Below are 19207 nucleotides of genomic sequence, written 5' to 3'. Positions count from 1 at the left end.
AACCTAAAACATCAGATTTTCACTCAAGTCCTAAAAGTAGATAAAGAGATTCCAATTAAACAAGTGAGACAAAATATATTATACTTGGCCATTTATTTATTGAGGAAAATAATCCAATATTACGTATCTGTGCATTGCAAAAGCATGCAAACCTCTAGTATTAGCACTTAATTTGAAGGTGAAATTAGTCAGTGGGATCAATGGGATGACAATTATAGTGTGAGTGGGCACCCTCTTTTATTTAAAGAACAGGGCTCTATCAAAGTCTGATCTTCACTACACAAGTTTGTAGAAGTTTACCATGGCTCCAAGAGTAATGCGTGATAGTCTGTGAGGTCACAAAGGAACCCAGGGTAACTTCTAAAGGCCTCTCTCACATTGGCTAATGTTAATATTCATGAGTTCACCACAAGTCGTTCCACCAAAGAATGGTTAAAGAAGAATGAAGTTTTGGAATGGCCAAGTCAAAGTCCTGCCCTTGATCCTATAGAAATGTTGTGGAAGGACCTGAAGCGTTTAGTTCATGTGAGGAAACCCACCAACATCCCAGAGTTGAAGCTGTTCCGTAAGGAGGAATGGACAAATCCCTCCAAGCCAATGTGCAGGACTGGTCAAAAGTTACTGGAAACATTTAGTTGCTGTTATTTCTGCACAAGGGGGTCACGCCAGATACTGAAAACAAATGTTCCCATACTTTTGCCACTCGCAGATATGTAATATTGGATCATTTTCCTCAAATGACTATGAAATTTGTTTAATTGAGCTCTCTTTATCTACCTTCAGGACTTGTGACCCAAACTCTGATGTTTTTAGGTCAGTTATGCTGCAATATAGAAAATTCTAAAAGGGTTTACAAACTTTCAAGCAGTAGTGTGTGTGTGTGTGTGTGTGTGTGTGTGTGTATATAGATGCACAATACATTTGAGCATGTATGAATTATTGATGGGCACTGCTTTGTGAAAATATTCACATATCTTGTACATACTGATAGAATCAGGTTTTTTAAAAAAAGGCTAATCAATTAGGAGCATTATGATTCATTTTGTTTTAAACCGTGGCTTGACTGCAGATCAGTTGGGTAGCGCTTATATCAAACGCTTTCATTGTGATTACAAAACGAGTAAATGTCACCCTCTCTTTTATTTTGTGTTGTCCCTCAAGGAGAATTCCTTGAGCTCACGATGAGAGTTCTTGTGAATGCCACTCATTTGTTCCTAAAGGAGAAGGGGAGCAAGAAGAACGAGGAACAGGGAAGAGTTTAAAAGTAATAAGGAACAAGGAACAGTCTGGCACCATCAACAATTGACAGATAACATCACAGCAAGCAAAGATACGATGGGAAACAAACTAAGGACAGGTGCAAACAGTAATTAGGTGATTGGACAGATGATAAAACTGGGCTCTGACTGGCCAGGAGACAGGGAAATAGTGGCAGATGTATGAGAGGAAACTTTTTTTTCTTTTCATTAGTCACACAGCCCCTCTCATTTCTGACATTTTGCCCTGATTAAATAAATGAAAAGAATATAGAGGAAATATTTAGCAGCAAGAGTTTGCTACACTCTATGAAGACCATGATGGTCTCCCTTTTGAGACAATCAAATACCCACAGCTTTGTCATTACTACTGGGTTTACTAATGAGTGATTAGCGTTAAGTATTTCAATGCAACACCTGTCCATTTTTAATGCTTTACACAAAAGGAATACAAATAAATACACAGTATGAAGTTAAGCTGTGGAAAACTACTGAAGACTTGGTATTGAACAAAAAGTAAATGACAAACTGTGAGCTGGAATACCATGTCAGACAAGGTACCAGTAAGCACACTTTGCTTGGCATCATATGTGCTATTGTGCCTTTTGTAGGAGCTATAATCCACTCCATCTACGAGGCAGCCAAGAAACCGTGGACAACCAAGGCTCTGGAAAACAAACTCAAAAAGCTGGTCTCACAGAAAACTGAGCTGGGACAAGAGTGAACCCTCCAGAATGAGGTGATCAGCAAATAATAAAGTTTTTTGGTCGAGAAGACATTTGTGAAAACATATAGCTTTTCTCATACAACATTTCCTTCAAACTTTCTGCACATCAGTAGCTGGACTGGCCCATTTCGGCCATTAATAGGTAATGCTGCAGAATGAAAGAACTTTTGAACTTTCTTCATTCATTTTCAATGGGAAAACAAGCGATTAAAAACGGCAGTTAAAAAATGAGGGGACCGATCAAACGAACAGCAGTCAACAATCATAAAACTTTAAAAAGGAGAGCAAATATTCCTATGAAAAGCTCTGTACCTTTTGCAAAAACCAGTGATTCTCAGCCAGAGATAATGACGGACTGGCTATACGAGGTTGTTTACCCAGCAGATCACGGGTTTTGCTGACAATCATTAGGCTACGTACATTCAGCAATCACATTAATTACTAAAAAACAAATATTATTGTTACAACCAAAAACACATTAAGAGAGTTCCATTAGTATAGCAATACGTGGAGCAAAAGACAGAACCCATCGACTGACGCTGTGTGCAACCCTTGTCGTGCCACTAGAGACCTAAAACTTTCCTTATTTTCAACGAGAAAATAAATGACTAATAACAGCAATAAAAAAAAAGACAACGGGTGGACCGAACAAATATCAATGGACGCACTACACAGCATTAGGACAAACCTGTTACCGCTGCAGTGGAATAGATATAGTAAAAACTGCGGGAGCAGAAACGATGAGAAAAACAACTGAAAATGCAAAACCTCATTCATTCATTTTCAATGGAGTGCAATACCACTAGCCATGGAAGAACAAGACGTGATTGCTGACACAGTTCCATAATAGAGAACGATATACTCCCTGGCACATGGGCACACATTACAATGCTTCACGAGTCTCACAACTCCACTCTGGTCTCGGGTGGAACCATACCCATTTTTACAGTTGCCAATTCATTTTCATGCCCTCTAGTGGCCAGGAAGGACTCCAGACATTTCTCCAGCATTTTCCACCACCAAAATTGATACTTTTCAATTTACCTTACACTTTACAATTTACAGTTTACAAAAACGTTGTTTGAAGTGCATAAATTTGAAAACGCCGGTTCGCATTGTAATGTGGTGTGACGGATCAACTCTCCGTCACGTATGGACTGTTTGCAGGCACGAACTGTTTATATACATTCACCGCACAAACATACACATTCACCACATAGCACGGACAAAGTGCAAATTAAATATTTATCGTTGTTATTGTGCTTTTGTTGTGTGTGTGATGTCCAACGTCTTCGTTTATTGATCTGTAAATAACAGAGAAAAGAGACTAACGTTAGCATTCTATGGTATTCTATAACATTTTTGATTAAGTTGGCCAACGAAGCCATTTGCATATTCCATTATCCTCAAATTACCGTTAAAAATGTTGTTACACCATTACGAAGTTGTCCCAGCAACTACTTGTGCGACCAGGCCGCATCAAAAACTACCGCTCTATGTAGGGTTTGAACCGCCCTTACAGTTGTTTTCCATCTCTTAAGCACAACAAATATAAAGCTTGTCTTTTATGTTGGAGGAGTACATGTGCATTGTACAGTATGATGACCTGTAATTGAAGACAGATTAGCTAATTTGATAGACAGAGCAGCACTGACTGCATTTCGCCTGTCATGTTTGTTTTGCTGCCTTCAGCACAAGCTTTCACCAGTGTCATGGCAACCATACATAAAATGAGCTTTTTCAGATTTACCCGGCTTTGTTTGGATGTAGACTTTGCCTTCCCTTTAACGGCCAAGGAGAACTGAAGCATGACGTTCACTGCTGTGAGGAGAGGGGTGTCGAGCGTTCAAGCTGAGATGGTTTTTACAGTATATCCGCATTTTTACATACGTATACATATAGTACATAGTAATGTGCTCTCAAAATGTGTTTTGCAGTTCGTCTTTATTGATAGCCTACATTTAGCAAAAAGAGTACAACATATTGTTGTTACAGACAAACATTTTACATAAAATTTGCTTTTTCAGATTCAGCCGGCCAAGGAGAACTGAAGCATGAGATGAGGGATGTCAAGCATGCAAGCTGAGATGGTTTTTACAGTATTTCCGCATTTTAACAGTGCAAGTAAAAAGTATAAATATGAATATAGAAAAGTATATATATATAAATATATAAAAGTATAAAGTATAAATATAGTACATGGTAATGTGCTGAGAAAATGTGTTTTGCAGTTCGCCTTTATTGATAACCTACATTTAGCAAAAACAAACAAACAAAAACAAAGCAAAAAAAAACAAGGGTACAACATATTGGCCAGCAATTTCCCTTCAGTCTGCCCCAGTTTTGCATCAGCACTCCTCTCAAAGGCTTTTTGTTCTCGACGACTGAGATTCATCACTCCCATTCTGTAGCTATGGACAGTGAAATTCAAACTCTGGCTTACTCTTATCCATGGCCATGAGTTTCCCCAGACTGCTGACTCTGTCCATCAGGTACTTGTTGGACATGTCAGTGTAGGTCTCTGAGATCATATGAACAAGACTGGCGATGTTGGATGCCTGGAAGGCCTGGCTGTAGAGCAGGTCTTTCAAGGACAGTTTGGCATTGTAAGACAGTTTCTGTGTCTTCTCAGATGTTGTAACAAAATTTCTGAGAGTTTTGCTCATGCTGGTCTTTAATATGCTGGACACTGAGAGAAGCTTACCATTTTCTTCAACACTCCACCCAAAGCATCCGTAGCTTTAATGAGCTTTTTTATGGTGCTGTTGAATTCTTTCCCTTTGTCCTCATAATTGTTTACGCTGACTAAGATGTCAGTTGGCTTCCTTTGATCCCTCTCCATCTCCTCCACATATTTCTCCTACATCTCTCTTGTCTTGTCCAGCTGTTTTCCAGGTCTGTTCAATATGGAAGCAAGCATTCTCTAATGCTCTCTGTCCTGCATTGTTATCATCTTGGTACATCATTGGGTATTTTGGCGTAATGCACAGAGACTTTGGGACACTAACACTTTTGCTGCCACAAGCATGGGCTTATTTACTGATCTCTTTTCAATTAGAGATGATCATCTCTGTGTTTTTTCTTTCTTTGCTACACTGACTTTCAGGTGCATCCATTGCAAGCTGCTGACAGATGTTGATTCCAGTTTGACATAAGAGTGTAGCATTTAGATTTGGTTTGAAGTCTGACAGGCTTTCCAAGCTACTTTGAATCTTTTCTCATTTTTTGTTTTAGTAACAATTTAAAAAGAATGAATACATTATTAGATAAGTTAATATACTGCATCGACAGACTAAAATGAAACGCTTTCTTTGAAAATGTGTAAACAGTATGAAGTTCTGTATGCAAAAGTGCTCTTCATGTAACATTAAAGAACAGTTGCATTTCTGCAATGAAAAACTATGAATGTTCCTCTTTTCCCACTTTTCCACAAATGTCCCACATTTATCTGTACTGTTAAGCCCTCAGTCTCATTGTTTTTTTTGACTTACTTTGTCCTCTCCGTCAGCCAGCAGTTATACCTGTCAGCTTCATCAGATATTTGTTAATAAGTTGCTGGCATTTAACCACCATCAGCATATTTTAATAGTCAAAAGGTTTCATTTGGCATATCAAATTATGGCATATCAAATTACCAGATTCTTACACTAAAGCTTTGGCAATATTGCTTACCCTGACATTTTCAGCATGCTATCAGCAGCTGTCCTGATCATTATCAGAGGTGCTGATATGACATGCTATCAGGTTGTTATGCACAGTGGATATTAAAGTGGTATGTTGTGATGTCTTTGGGGGTGGGGGGTAAATGGGTGGGGCTTCCCAGCATGCCTTGGGGCCATGGACTGTTGCTCAGCTCCAGTTCGTCATTGTTCAGCTTATGTTTCCCATTGTGTCTAGCAAAAGTGTGTGTTTGTTGTTCATCATGTAGCCTTTCTGTTGTGTTATTACTTCTTATGATAGTTTATTGTTATCAGTGTACCATAAATGTAATTGTCTGCATGAATGATATACTTCCCTTCTACCGTGTCAACAAGTGTGTTACTTATTACTCTGGTGGGTTGCACCAGGCTATCAATACGTATGATCAGTACATATTTCGGAGAAATAACCAAACAACAAGCAAGGAAACAAAAGCTTTCAAATTGTCAGAGACAGTATACTGGGACTGTAATGAACAGTGTGTTCCAATAAACGTTTCTTTTTTTTTCTGTTGTGTTGTGTCTATTAACATCTGTAAGGCTAATGCAATTGCTTTGTATTTCAGTTTCAGATGACATGACATTTCGGAAGATAATCTATTGACTAAAGGTTGCGATGTTTACTGGGACACACATGTGGGTTTGAGTGTACTTTGTAGTTTATGAAGTGTAGGCCCCTTTAATGTACTTTCTTTGTGGAACATCATGCAGTGCTGGTTGGTGAGCTGGAAACAGAGAAGGCCCAAACCTCACCTTTAAATCTACAATTAATTTCTACTTGTTCTGGTTCATCCACCATGATTAACAATAAAACTAACAATTCACAGAATAATAAACACCAATCTCGTAAACAGAGTAAATGTTTACCAATGTCATTTTGTGATTGTATTATTTCTCTTTGCTGACCTGTGTAGATTCTGGTGTTTAAAAGCTTGGAAAATATGGTGGAGTGTCTGAAGCTTGTGTTCTGTAGTGAAAAGAAAGCTAGAGCGTGAAATTGTTTAACAGGGATGGCAATTTTCTGAATATGTATTGGAAAACTTATCCCTCAATGTGTTTTACATTGTAGCTATCTTGTTTTACGAAATCCAAATTTAAAACATAGAAAATAGTAAAGTAATTGAAATCGGTCTCAATTACTGAGAATAAACTTTTAGGTTTGAAATAACAGGATCTTTTATCTGTAGAATGCATCAGTGTTGCGTACAATGCACAATAAAGTTTAGCACTCAGACCTCAACTAGTTTGCAAAACGTAACTCTATCAGAGTTTCGAAAACGGGTGGAGCGCACTTAACCTTCACGTAGCCCTTGTTATGTGACCTGGGCGTTTTGAACCACACTCCGGAGCAGTGTTTCGAAATGTCTGCGCCTTCGAAAGCTCAGCACAGCATTGAAACTTCAGTATTGAGCGTTCCATCCCTAGCAATGAGCAAGATCTGAGATTTAACAGAATAGATAAATAAAAAGTGCAGGAGTAACCTGATCTTGCCAAATAGTGAACTGTGTTATAACATGTGTTATAACAGTGTTTATGGATGATTTATAAAGTGTTTTCAACCTAACTAATAACCTGATTATAAATCATTTATAAATCCTTTTTATTTAGTCTTATTGTAAAGTGGTATCAAACTGACAAAAGTTAAGGTGCCAGGCATAGGCGTCAGTTTGTTTTGAAGAGTGCTGGGGACAGCGATGGGTTCGACGTCTTCACACCTTTTTTCAATGGTGGGGACGAAATGGGCCTTGACAAGAAGTGGTGGGGTCATGTCCTCAACATCCCCAGTGTAAATGACGCCCATGGTGCCAGGAAGTGTTTGTGAGCACTGGGGCAAGGTGATGATTCAGTGAGTCTTAGATGATTCAGTGAGTCTTGAATGTCCAGCACCAAGTATTACAAAATAAGTGCTACATCATACGCATCATAGAGGGAAGGAAATCTACATCATTAAAAGGCAGTTCACACAGGACAGTATAAGCATCAGCAGAGATTTATAGTATTGATAAGGGAGTAGGGATGTGCGGAGTGCCCAGTATTTGTATCTGTATCTGTTGAGGCAGCAAAATTATTTGTATTTGAATAAAAGTGGAAATATGTGTATCAATCCTGCTTTTGATGTTGTTTTCATTACGATTTTAATTTTACAATATTAAAGTGTTAATATACATGTTCTTCAGTAAACTATATATGATATATATATATATTATAATGATTATGAACACCTAAATGTAATACTGGTTTATTGTTTTCATAAACAAAGCAGCAAAAATGTATAACCGTAAACATCACTGAAAAGAAAATCATTTTAAAACTATCATTCTGTTAATCCAAATTCAAATCAATAAACTAATCTCTAAACTAATAAATGCTGATGTGAACATTGTGAACCCTGCCATCATCCGCTCTAATTGGGGGATGCTGTGTGGCAGTGGAGGTAAGGGTTTCACACAAAAAAAAGACGTTTGGTCAGCTCCACTGTGTGACAGAAAAGTCTGAGCAAAAAAAAAAAAAAAGTTAAGGTCACACATTATTAGGGCATCTTCATTTCTAATATGGTCAACTTAAAAGAACAGCAATATCCCAAAAAAAAAAAAAAGAGAATTAAATAATTTGTCTGACATGTCATTACATTTATAATAGAACACTAAGTCCACGTGTAATGTGTTTATTTATTTATTGTTAGATAGATAGTCACTGTCAGTGTATAAATTTAGTGGTCATCTAGTCAGTTTACATATCAACACAATTTCCATCAGCTGAAATCTCCAAATACAGCTTCTTAACTGCCTTTCACTCAGTGGTATTTAGTTGGTAAAATCCACTGAAGAAATGGTGTCTGTGTCTCTGGTTCACACCCGACAAAACTGATGTATCAGCGTAGCAAATCTTCAACTAGATTTGTCTCTTTAACTAAACAATCAAGACAGCATTTGAAAGTTCAGAATAAACCTAAAAGTCTAAATATAAATCAGGCTTTAATGTCATTCCATTGATTAAAGGAGTACATCAGTGTTGATTCTCATTAGGGATAAATGTCTTCAGTCATCAAAATCTGATAAACTTCTTCATGCAATTATGCATAAACCTGAAACCTTAATGTCATCACCTTAATAAACCCAAATGATATCCAATAATGTAAAAGAGAAGTTTTAAAAGCTAAACTGATCAGCCAACGATAGTGATTAGACAAAGTCTTGCTTGCAGAATCATTTTAAAAGCTGAATATTTGAAAGTACGCAAATTTTTGAATTACAGAACAGTTTATTATTATTGATTATATTTTTTAATATACTTTCTGAACTGAGAAAGAGCTGGACTGGAACCAGCGCACAGAAGTCAAAATTCTTTAACAGGATCAAGATTTGAGGACCAATAGCAGGTCACAGGTGTATATATTTATATTTATATATAATATGACAGAGGCCCAATGCAAGAAAGTCTGGGACCAGCTCACAGAAGCAAAACTCTCTAAGATGAACAATCATTAGTCTGCTCCAAGATACATTTTTCTTTTTATTTTATTTTCTTTAGACGAAAACCCTATGCAAGAAACTAGATATTCATAAAGATGTTAGTTAACAGTTAGCACAAATGTCAATTTCCTCACAGTGTCCAGTTTGAGAAGTATCTATCATGTCATGGATCTCTTGGGGTGGTGAAGCTGACAGGGTAGTGATAAATCCATTGTCAGTCTTCTCATTGGTTTTGACTTGAATGGATCTGTAGCAGAGGACAACACAGAGAGACAAAAAAGAAGTTCAGAGAGGAACTAGAGATGATTAACCCCAACTTTCTGGGACAAATGTACCATAGAACTCCAGGAACTGGCCTGTATTAGAACCTTAGACATGTCATAATTCTAAATGTAGCCTATGTCAAATGTAAAAGTTCAGAACAAAAAAGGTAAAATCGATGCTATTAAGTTTACCTCAGATATAGGCATCCTCATCTTCCTCAGTGAATCCAGCTTGGACAGCTTCTTTAATAGCCTTGGTTTCTTCAGGGGATACAGCTGGTAGAATGGCCAGCAGTTCTCCCTCAATCTTCTTCAATCTTGTATCAGCACTCCTCTCAAAGGCTTTTTTGTTCTTGAGGACCAGTTGTAGAATACCTCTCTGAGCTTCATCACAGCCATTCTGTAACTGTCGACGCTCCAGTTCAAACTCTTTTTTACTTGCATCCATGGCCATGAGTTTGCCCAGACTACTGACTCTGTCCATCAGGTACTTGTTGGACACGTCAGTGTAGGTTTCTGAGATCATGTGGACAAGACTGGCGATGTTAGATGCCTGGAAGGCCTGGTTGTAGAGCAGGTCTTTAGAGAACAATTTGGCATTGTAAGACAGTGTCTTTGTCTTCTCGGCTGTTGTAACGAAATTGTGGAGAGTTTTGCTCATGCTGACCTTCACAATGTTGGACACCATCTGAAAGAAGCGTACCATCTTCTCCCACTGTTCCTTCACTCTACCCATGGCATCCATACCTTTGACCAGCATTTTTATGGTAGTGTTGAAGTCAATCTCCTTGACTTCACAGTTCCTCATGGTGATCAAAATTTCAGTCAGCTCCTTCTGGCTCTCCTCCATCTTCTCCACACACTTCTCATACGTCTCTCTTGTCTTGTCCAGTTGTGCTCGACTCTGCTCAATACGGAAGTGAGCATTCTCTGATGCCCTTTGACTTGCAGACTTTTTCCCAGACCCTTCGCTCTCCTGTTTGTACATCATTGGTGGTTTTGGTGTGATAGATGGAGAATTTGTGGCATTTTTACTTTCGCAGTCAAAAGCACGGGCTAAATTTATGAGCTTTTTCCAATCAGTGATGATCTCCTCTGTTTTTTCTTTGCTACACTGACCTGTAGGTGCATACTCTGCAAGCTGCTGACAGATATTGTTTCCTTTTTGACATAAGGATAGAGCTTGTTCTTTTGGTTTGGAGTCTGCAAGACTTTTTAAGGTGTCTTGAATCCTTTGGAACTGCTCTGACACAACTTTTGATTGGGGTTGTTTTTCCTTCTGGTCATACAATTTCTTCCAGTCAATATCTTCCCCTTGAATGAACTGAGCAATGCTGTCTGCAATCTTAAGAATTTCTCCAGATCTGCTGTAGATGCTTATTATATCAATGTAATTTTCTGCACCACCCCTACCCCTTAGGTCATCATATGTACCTTTCACCTCTCTTGCTCCATCACACATTTGTTTTACAGGCTGGGTAACAAGTGATGTTACTGCATTTAGCACACCTGTTACACAGTCTGATAATCCTCCAACTAAATCCATGCCAATCATTTCCCATCCACTGGGGAGAGAATCCATTGCTTTATTGTAGCTTTCTTGAGCCTCATTTAGCTGCTTCCCCACTGACTCCATCATCTTCTCAGATCGTTGCTTTTTTTCTTCTGCTGACTGCTTCCTCAATTTGCTCTCTTCCAGTTTCCTTTCAATCTTTTTTAGCTCTTCTCCATAAAAATATTTTGCATTCACACATGCCTCCAGGAGTTCTTGAATGATATTGATGACATCAGTAAACTTTTCTTCTGCTGCATTGGCCAGCTCCACACATTCATCTGCAATAGCCCGAATGTTCTCCAGCTGGTCAGGCAGGTGGGCCTCAACAACCTCATCACTTCCCTGAAACAGGATCTTCACTACAGTCTTCATGTAGTCTGGTACAGTGGAAGTGTGAAGGCGGATCTGATCCATACTCTTATGGGCTACATTGAAAGCCCACCAGCCAGAGTTACACACTTGCATGAGGCAGGCACGGAATGACTCTGGGTATTTGATGTACTTGTAGCCATCTCTGGGTGGGTTTGCGCTGATAGAGAAATCTTTTGTGGAAGAGATGAAGACCAGTTCCCCCATTATGGCTATGGAGAGTGGTGCTGGTGTCAGGTACTCCTCCCAGTTGGCATAAGGTTTCATTATGAGCTGGGTGGACTCTCTCATGTCCTTTGCTGTGGTGAGACTCTGAGTCTTCTTCACAATTTCAGAAGCCATTGTTTTGCTTTTTCTACAATTCAAACAAACATCTTGTGGAGTTACTGATTATATATTAAAACATAACTACTTCAACTAAATGTATGATCATTTTGTCAAGTCAAAATCAAAGTCAGCATCATTTTGGTTTTCCTCCACATGTCATCACATTACAATAATAAAACACTCAATCCTAAACTCAGTTGTCAATTTAGGAATCCTAAGCAAGACTAGCTTACTCATTGATTGTGAAATTAATGTGAATTCCACGTAATTTTGAATTTGTGCTCTCTAAATTAATATGAAAATTTTGGAATATTTAAAAAGCTGTATATATCTATCCATATTTCCATATGTGCATTCTTGCATTTCTTTTTTTTTTTTTGTGGACGGTTTGTAGGAAGATCTGGATGAATGTTCAGGGCTTTCTCAGTTTTATTGTAGCTGAAACATGGAACAAAATAATTCTTGAAACTTACAGGAATCTTGAAACAAGGATTCAATGCACTGACAACTCACAACAGTCTTACAACTCAATTCCACACATAGACAGAAGAGATACCAAGTGTATTTATACAGGACAAAATAAGACTACATTACACACAAACCTAACATGAACTGATGAGTAGAGAGCGAAAGAAGGAACCAGGGAATGACAGTTTTTGGGTGTCATACACACAACTATATATCTGATTTCATTTAATTGTAAATTTCAGTGCCAGTGAGGAACTGCAGAGAATTAAGATGATGTGGAGAAAATTCCATTAAGCCAAAGATTCAAGATCAGAGATGGGAAAACTTCTCTGGTCTGTGTGCTGACAAGATGTGACAAGCATCTTCACAAGCATTTACAGATCATAGCGTGACAACAGTTTTTTTTTTAAGACGGTTTGTGTGAAATGGGTCAAACATGTTGCAGCTTCACACACAAACCTATTAGTTTGTTTCAAGTACAGATGAGGGAAATAGGTTAACATTTGTGGAAGCTGTGAACGGGTTAGTTAATGTTTGTTCTGTTTGTGTTTCTAAGTAATTATTGCTATTTTGTGTTCTCATTTTTTGCCACTTGCATGTGTATATATCTGTCCCATTTCAACCTTTTCACTTGCTGTCTGTTTTGTATAATTCTCATTGGTTTAATTGTGGGTGCGCTTTAGTATTTATGTTTTTACAGTAGTTTAGTTTTGTAGTGTTTATTTTATTTATTTATTTATTTTCATGTGACATTATCCTGGTTCTGATCTTTTTGCTTTACAGGAAGTAAGTTAGTGGTCTAGAGGTTAGAGAACCGGGTTTGTGACCGAAGGGTCACGGATGTGTGCCCTTGGGCAAGGCACTTAAGCCCAATGCTTAACCCCACACACTACCAGTGTGTTGGATGGGTTAAATGCAGAGGACAGATTCACTGTTCACAGTGTCTGTGTGTGTGATCACAGAGATTTACATTAATGAAACATAATTCAATCCACTTGATAAATCTTTGGAGTTTGACAGTCATCTCAATTTATAACTACCCAATTTGTTTGTCAAAACATACTAGGGTTCCTAAAGGCACACCAAAACTCACAATGGTTCATAGAACCAAAACAGTATGATTACTGTACATGAATGCTGTGATTAAAGTTGCATAGAACTATTATGCCATACTTCTCTAAAGGTAGTAGAATGTTAGAGCTTACCGTTTAGCAGTTAATGCAAGGTGCTCTGTTGAAGATGGTTTCTTCTGTTGCCCTTTGTTCACTTTGTGAGACAGAAGACTTTATATAGTCACCATTCTCCCCTCCCCAAAAGGGGTGGAATAGTATGTTGGAAGGGGTTTAGCTCATAGACACTTGTGTATGTTTCAGTTTCTGTATTATTAAAGCAGTTTTCCTTAGCTGATCCAATAGGCAGGATCAGATGTGGGGAGGAGAGAGTGAGTGACAGAGAGGAGGATAGACCAAATGAAAAGATCCCTTTACTGAGGAACTAGTGAAGGACTGTAAAGTCAAGTAACAGACTGAAGAACACACATTTCTTCTGAGAGCAGCATTCAGCCACATCTTCTGTGACTCTAAGCAAGTTCACTGATTTATTTCTCTTAGCTGACATTTCTATCTCTTCCGAAACGAAACATGACTGAATTATTCTCTGGGTAAGTGCAATGACATAAATCTTTCTTTACACTTCTGTACAATCTCTATATTTTATTACAGAATAATAACACAATTATGAAGCATCTAATAATGTTAAACAAACAATAATTAATTCAAGGTTATATTAGTCTCATATGTTTACATTTGTGTTTGACCGTGAAAGGCTTATTTTACTGATACCTCTGAAGTGCTTCAGGCAAAACTGAACATCACTTGAATGGAGTCTTTCCATGCTTTTGTTTTTCTTTTAAACACAGACCACCATTTACAACCAGTTTGAATAAAGGTCCATATAAAACCACAGTTACTGTCCATGACATTAGAAGATCTTTTTTTTTTCTTTTTTCTTCTTCTTTCTCAACCCAATAGAATGTGTGATGGGAATGTGAGCAGTGCCATGGTCCTGTCTCTGAGAGATGGCATGTCTTCTTTCAACAACTTGTGTGATTCAGTCCTCGGTATAGACACAGATCTCATTTCTCATGACTCTTCTGTTTATGAGAGTATTAGAAATGTGATTGTCAAGGCACAGCAGGACATGGAGAAGACAGAGCAGGAAGCTGAAGGAGAGCTGAGGAAACTGGATGTGGGCACGGAGAAACTCATTGAACAACAGACACGGTTTGAGAGAGAGAGAGAAGAGAAGAAACTCACCGTAGAGAATTTGAACACTCAGTTAAATTCAGAGAAACAGTCACTGAATTCTTCTGAACAAGCACTGCAGGCGGCAAGGAACAGCCAACAAAATGCTGAAGACACGCTTAACAAACTACGTGACAGAGAAAGCAGTGGAAAGTCTCTGAGAGATGCTGGCATTGGAGTGTCTTTCATCCCCTTTTGGGGATGGATAGCTGGTAATAAATCATTCTTATTGGGTTAATTCACTGTACAATAAGTACTTGGTTAGTACTACATATGATTAGTACTGCAAATGATGATTCTGTAAATCTGATAGCTTGGATAGCAATGGATCATTTGCCAAGGGACAAGACCAAGTAATGTCTTAAACTACACATTTAGTTAATGCAGAGAAAACAGGAGACAGATGAGTAGGACAATCAAATATATAAAAGCAATTTATTAGAACATTTGCCAGCCAGTCTCGCAGCAGGAGTTCTCCATTCATTAAGGTGGTATCTTTCTATCTGACATAATCTGTATTTTCTTTCTGTACAGGACCAATCATGGCAGTTAGTGGTGCTAGGGAAATGGAAGAAGCTGAAAGGGCTTCCCGTGTTGCAAGGGAAGAGGTGGACAGGTCATACTCTAATGTTCAGTATTACTATGGTAGGATCTCTGACTATCAGTCTCGAATTTCGGACATAGAGTATGCAATCAGACAGACAGATGAGGAACTGAAACAAGTCAGAGAGAAAATTGCAGGGGTGAAACAGCAGAGAGAGGCCTTGGCAGAGTTCCAGAGGAAGATGAGAAGTGCTGTCCACCTCCTGGGCCGTCTGAGTGGGACAGCCGACGTACTGGAACTTCAGACTCAACGCTTCATCCTCCTGGAGCCGGTGATGAAGGTGATGGAGGATGTGGTGAAGGTGGCTGGAGAAATCGCAGGAAATCACTTCCTCCAGGATAATGGTGTGATGAGTCTGGTAGATGCCATGAGAGAGAATAATAAGAGACTGGCAGCTGTCTGTGCCTCACACAACAGTCCAGCTCTAGAAAACTATTCCTGATTTAGAAAAAATGGTCTGTTTAGATAGGCCTCTTTTCCAGGCAGTTTATTAAAGTTTAACATGCTCAATGTCTTGCTTTGCATACACCATTATCCCTGTTTACATTTCAAATCTACTGCATTCAGATGGTTTGGTAAGGTTGTACTTTATCTACTTAGTGTAATTTTAGTGAAATTGTGTTTCAATAAAGAAAGAGTTTCCAAATTTCGTTGTCTTTGTCTTGCCTTTTCAGTCTGATGAATAAAATATTCATTTTGTATCAACAGTTTTGAAGTCGACTAAGGTTCAGGTGTGTCTGTTTGGTGGACTAAACCTGAGACTCAAACAGGGGCGTAGCTAGCAGTAAGCAGGTAATGCGGTCGCATTGGGGTCCGTGAGCATGGGCTACTGTTGGGTGGAAACCTCAGATCTCGTCTTTTTTTTTTCCTTTTTTCTTTTTTCATAAATCAGTGCTATCGGTCACCCTTTATGTCTGTCTGTGGGTTTTACAAATATTTAGCCTAACCAATGAAAAGTATTAAAAAGAGGCAGAGACATATGGGAGCATGGAAGAGTGCAGGCAATCCACGGTAGGTTGGAGTGCAGTTCAGCATTTGCTATTTAGTCATAGCTATTTAGTCACAGTATCGTCTTCAATAACCTTGTTAGCATCTTTATAAGACGAGATTTTGGCCAACTGCATTCAACAACGGGAAAAACTGAGCGAACACATAGCAAGTATAAACTTTGTAACCTGTAAATTGATGATAATGTGATGCGATGCACTTACTGCCTCAGATGCGGCCGTTCTAATCAGTGACGGACAAAACATGTATCTCAACATTCGCTGGTCAAAAACCTTGTAATTCCATTTGAGCTTGACTTTGGTATGATATTTATAATGTGAGTATCTGACCATATATAAAGACACAACACAACACCAACTTTGACAATTATTTGTTCAATTATTTTAAAAACACACGTTTTTTTTTTTCTTTTTTCTTTTTTCATTTCCTGAAAAGTAATGGTTTTGGACATAAAAGGTTTCCGCCTTGTACAGTGACATATATATATATATATATATATATATATATATATATATATATATATATATATATATATATATATATATACACACACACACACACACATATATATATACATATATATATATATTGTCGCTGTACAAGGTGGAAACTGGGGACGCATTGACCATCCGGCATTGGGGCCCTGTGTTGGCTTGCTACGCCCCTGGTCTCACACAAGCTGTTAAGGGATAGTCATAACTGACATTTATTATACTCCAAGATGAAAGAAGGCATGTTGTTCATTCTAAAGAGTAACTTAAACCCTCTAAAGTGCCCTTATAATTACAGTGCACTGTTTAACCTGATGTTATGAAAAAGAAAAATATGTATAAAATAAAGAGAGGAAACAATAATACAGAGGAAGCCGACCTCAGGGGGCAGAAGGACTCGTCAAAGGGGATAAAGTTTTACCTTTCCAAAAAAACACCACAGGTTTGTGTCCAATCTTTAAAACATGTAAGTGAAGTGTGTGTGTGTGTGTGTGTGGTGGGGGGTGGGGTTGTGAGGCTATAACCCAACAGCTCTTGTGTGATAGAGATGTGCTCCTTGGCCTCTGTATGGATAATACATAATATACACAGAAAGAAAAGCAATAGCAATTGATTAGCACTCTAGAATGCCCCTATTAATGGGAAAAACTGATTGGGAAAGAGGTATACTTTACACCTGATAAAAGCAGAAAAAAGGGGGCATGTCTGGATTAAACCTGGCCATAATCATATGAAAGGTCAAAGAAACCATTGTGCAAGTCACAAAGCCTCCATCCCACATGAATACATGAATGAGGCAACAAAGAGAAGTGTAATTTTGCAAGAAAATGATTGAGTTAGTAATATGTTCTATATTCACATTGGTTTTGCTCTCAATATTACACCCTTGTACTTACTGACTTGGTTTAATAAACATTAGCTTAGTTCCACCGACCAATAAAACTTGTACCCAGTGTGAAAATTTCAAGTGAGGGTGATTATGAGGTTGAAACTGATATTGGTGCTGGATATTGAAAAGTAACTGTCTGAGGACAGTCCTTGAATCTTTCTTGGAAGGTTCACGTTACTTTAAATGAAACCCCAGACAGCGTTATACTGCCTAGTAAGAGAAGACTCACTGAGAGGAATCCTTGACCCCCTGTTCTAAGAAAAAGAACTGGCAGTCACTATATTATTTGGTAATTTTCTCCTTGTCTCTCACATAGAAACACAAAAGTTCAGTGCAGAATCACGATTCTATCATTTACGTTCTTGGATATACACTTTGAACCCTAGAGTCAATGTATTTCTACTGGTTTATTCATACTAATAGGTGAATAAATAATCATGTTCTTTTACTGGCTGAAAGGCCTGCTTGCTACATTACTGTCAACCAGCCTTAAAACCTGACATATCATCATGTTTTGGATTTAAGCAGAAAGCAGGAAGCCACAGATTTTACACAATATACAATAATATTAGCTTTAATGCCAATGCTGACCAATGAACTATTCTAAACAACTAAAAACAAACATCTCCCACCCCTCAAAAAAAAAACAAACAACTTGGTGACATTCCTTGGACCATGGATAATATAATTTATGATGCAATATATGAAATCATAAAAACAATAAGGTACATTGGATTTGTTTAGGCTTTTCTAAGCAGGAACACCCTCCCCCCTTATATCAAATGTACTTTGCACTGGTCAGCAAAGGGTCAGAGGGGTCAGCCATTGTTTAACAGTCATCATGTTTTTTTTTCATTTGTGTTTGAGCTACAACCGCAAATTTGGGGACCCTCCTCCCTCATTTAAATGTTTGGTGTAGTGGTCCTTTGGTTTACAGTCATTTACAAGAAGTCCAGACGCTGACAAAACTATAAAATTTGCTGTGTTACTGGAAGTCGCTTAGGTCTCTCTCTTTCATTTTCATGGAGAACAGCCTCAAAATAACTGCTGCTCAAGTTCAGTTTTCTCACACTTATTTTACTCTCATCATTTGAAAGAAGAGCTTTAGAAAAAACCCACCGAAGATGAAATTTCTGTCATTCTCATTTTTGGAGAGCTTTGCTGCTGGTTTTATGTGTGCTTTAAAAAACAAACGAACAAAAAAAAGTGTGGGTCAATTCAGTTGATTCAATCAACCACGTTTCTGATACAAACAGAAAGGTACAAACTGAATGATGAACCATCACACTCTGCTGTCTACAGATCTGGAACATCAACACTACACACCTACAACCCCAGAGCAATGGACTGGAGGACAGTCTCAACTCAACTCTCATTCATTACTTCCAGACACCAGGACATTGGAACCCCCCCCCCCCCCCCCCTCCTCCTCCTACTATATATGTGTGTGTGTGTGTTCCAGTGAAACTAAGACCCAGTCAAACTTAGGTGACAGGCATGGGCAGATGTCCATGAATACTGGGATGGCATCCAGCGCCACTGCTCCCATCCAAAGGGTTAGTGGTTGTGTCAGGGAGAAATGACATACCAGATCAGTTGAGGCCGAGGTTAATAATGACCGTCATTGGTGCTGAGGGCAACTGTGGCGACCCACCACAGGCCATCCCTCCACTCCCGTTGTTAGCTCATCCATGGTGCAGCACCTCAACCTCCCAACAGCCGAGGCCTTCTGCTATCTGGGAGCACTTGCTTCATACATCACCCAGCCGCATCTAC

The 19207-nt window shown here is 38.6% G+C and overlaps 1 protein-coding gene across 1 annotated transcript; it reads right to left on the bottom strand.

Annotated features, from left to right (window-relative positions):
• Positions 1–9634: 9634 nt before the first annotated feature.
• LOC115821789 (uncharacterized) lies at positions 9635–11683 on the bottom strand (the record flags this gene model as incomplete). Its single annotated transcript, XM_030785580.1, has 1 exon — positions 9635–11683. A coding segment is annotated over exon 1 (2049 nt), but the record flags the coding sequence as incomplete, so codon positions are not given.
• Between the last annotated feature and the right edge of the window lie 7524 nt (positions 11684–19207).

This window comes from Chanos chanos, chromosome 9 (assembly GCF_902362185.1).
Source record: "Chanos chanos chromosome 9, fChaCha1.1, whole genome shotgun sequence".
Taxonomy (NCBI): domain Eukaryota; kingdom Metazoa; phylum Chordata; class Actinopteri; order Gonorynchiformes; family Chanidae; genus Chanos; species Chanos chanos.
The sequence above is the reverse complement of the archived record's forward strand: the minus strand, read 5'-3'. Positions and strand labels throughout refer to the sequence as shown.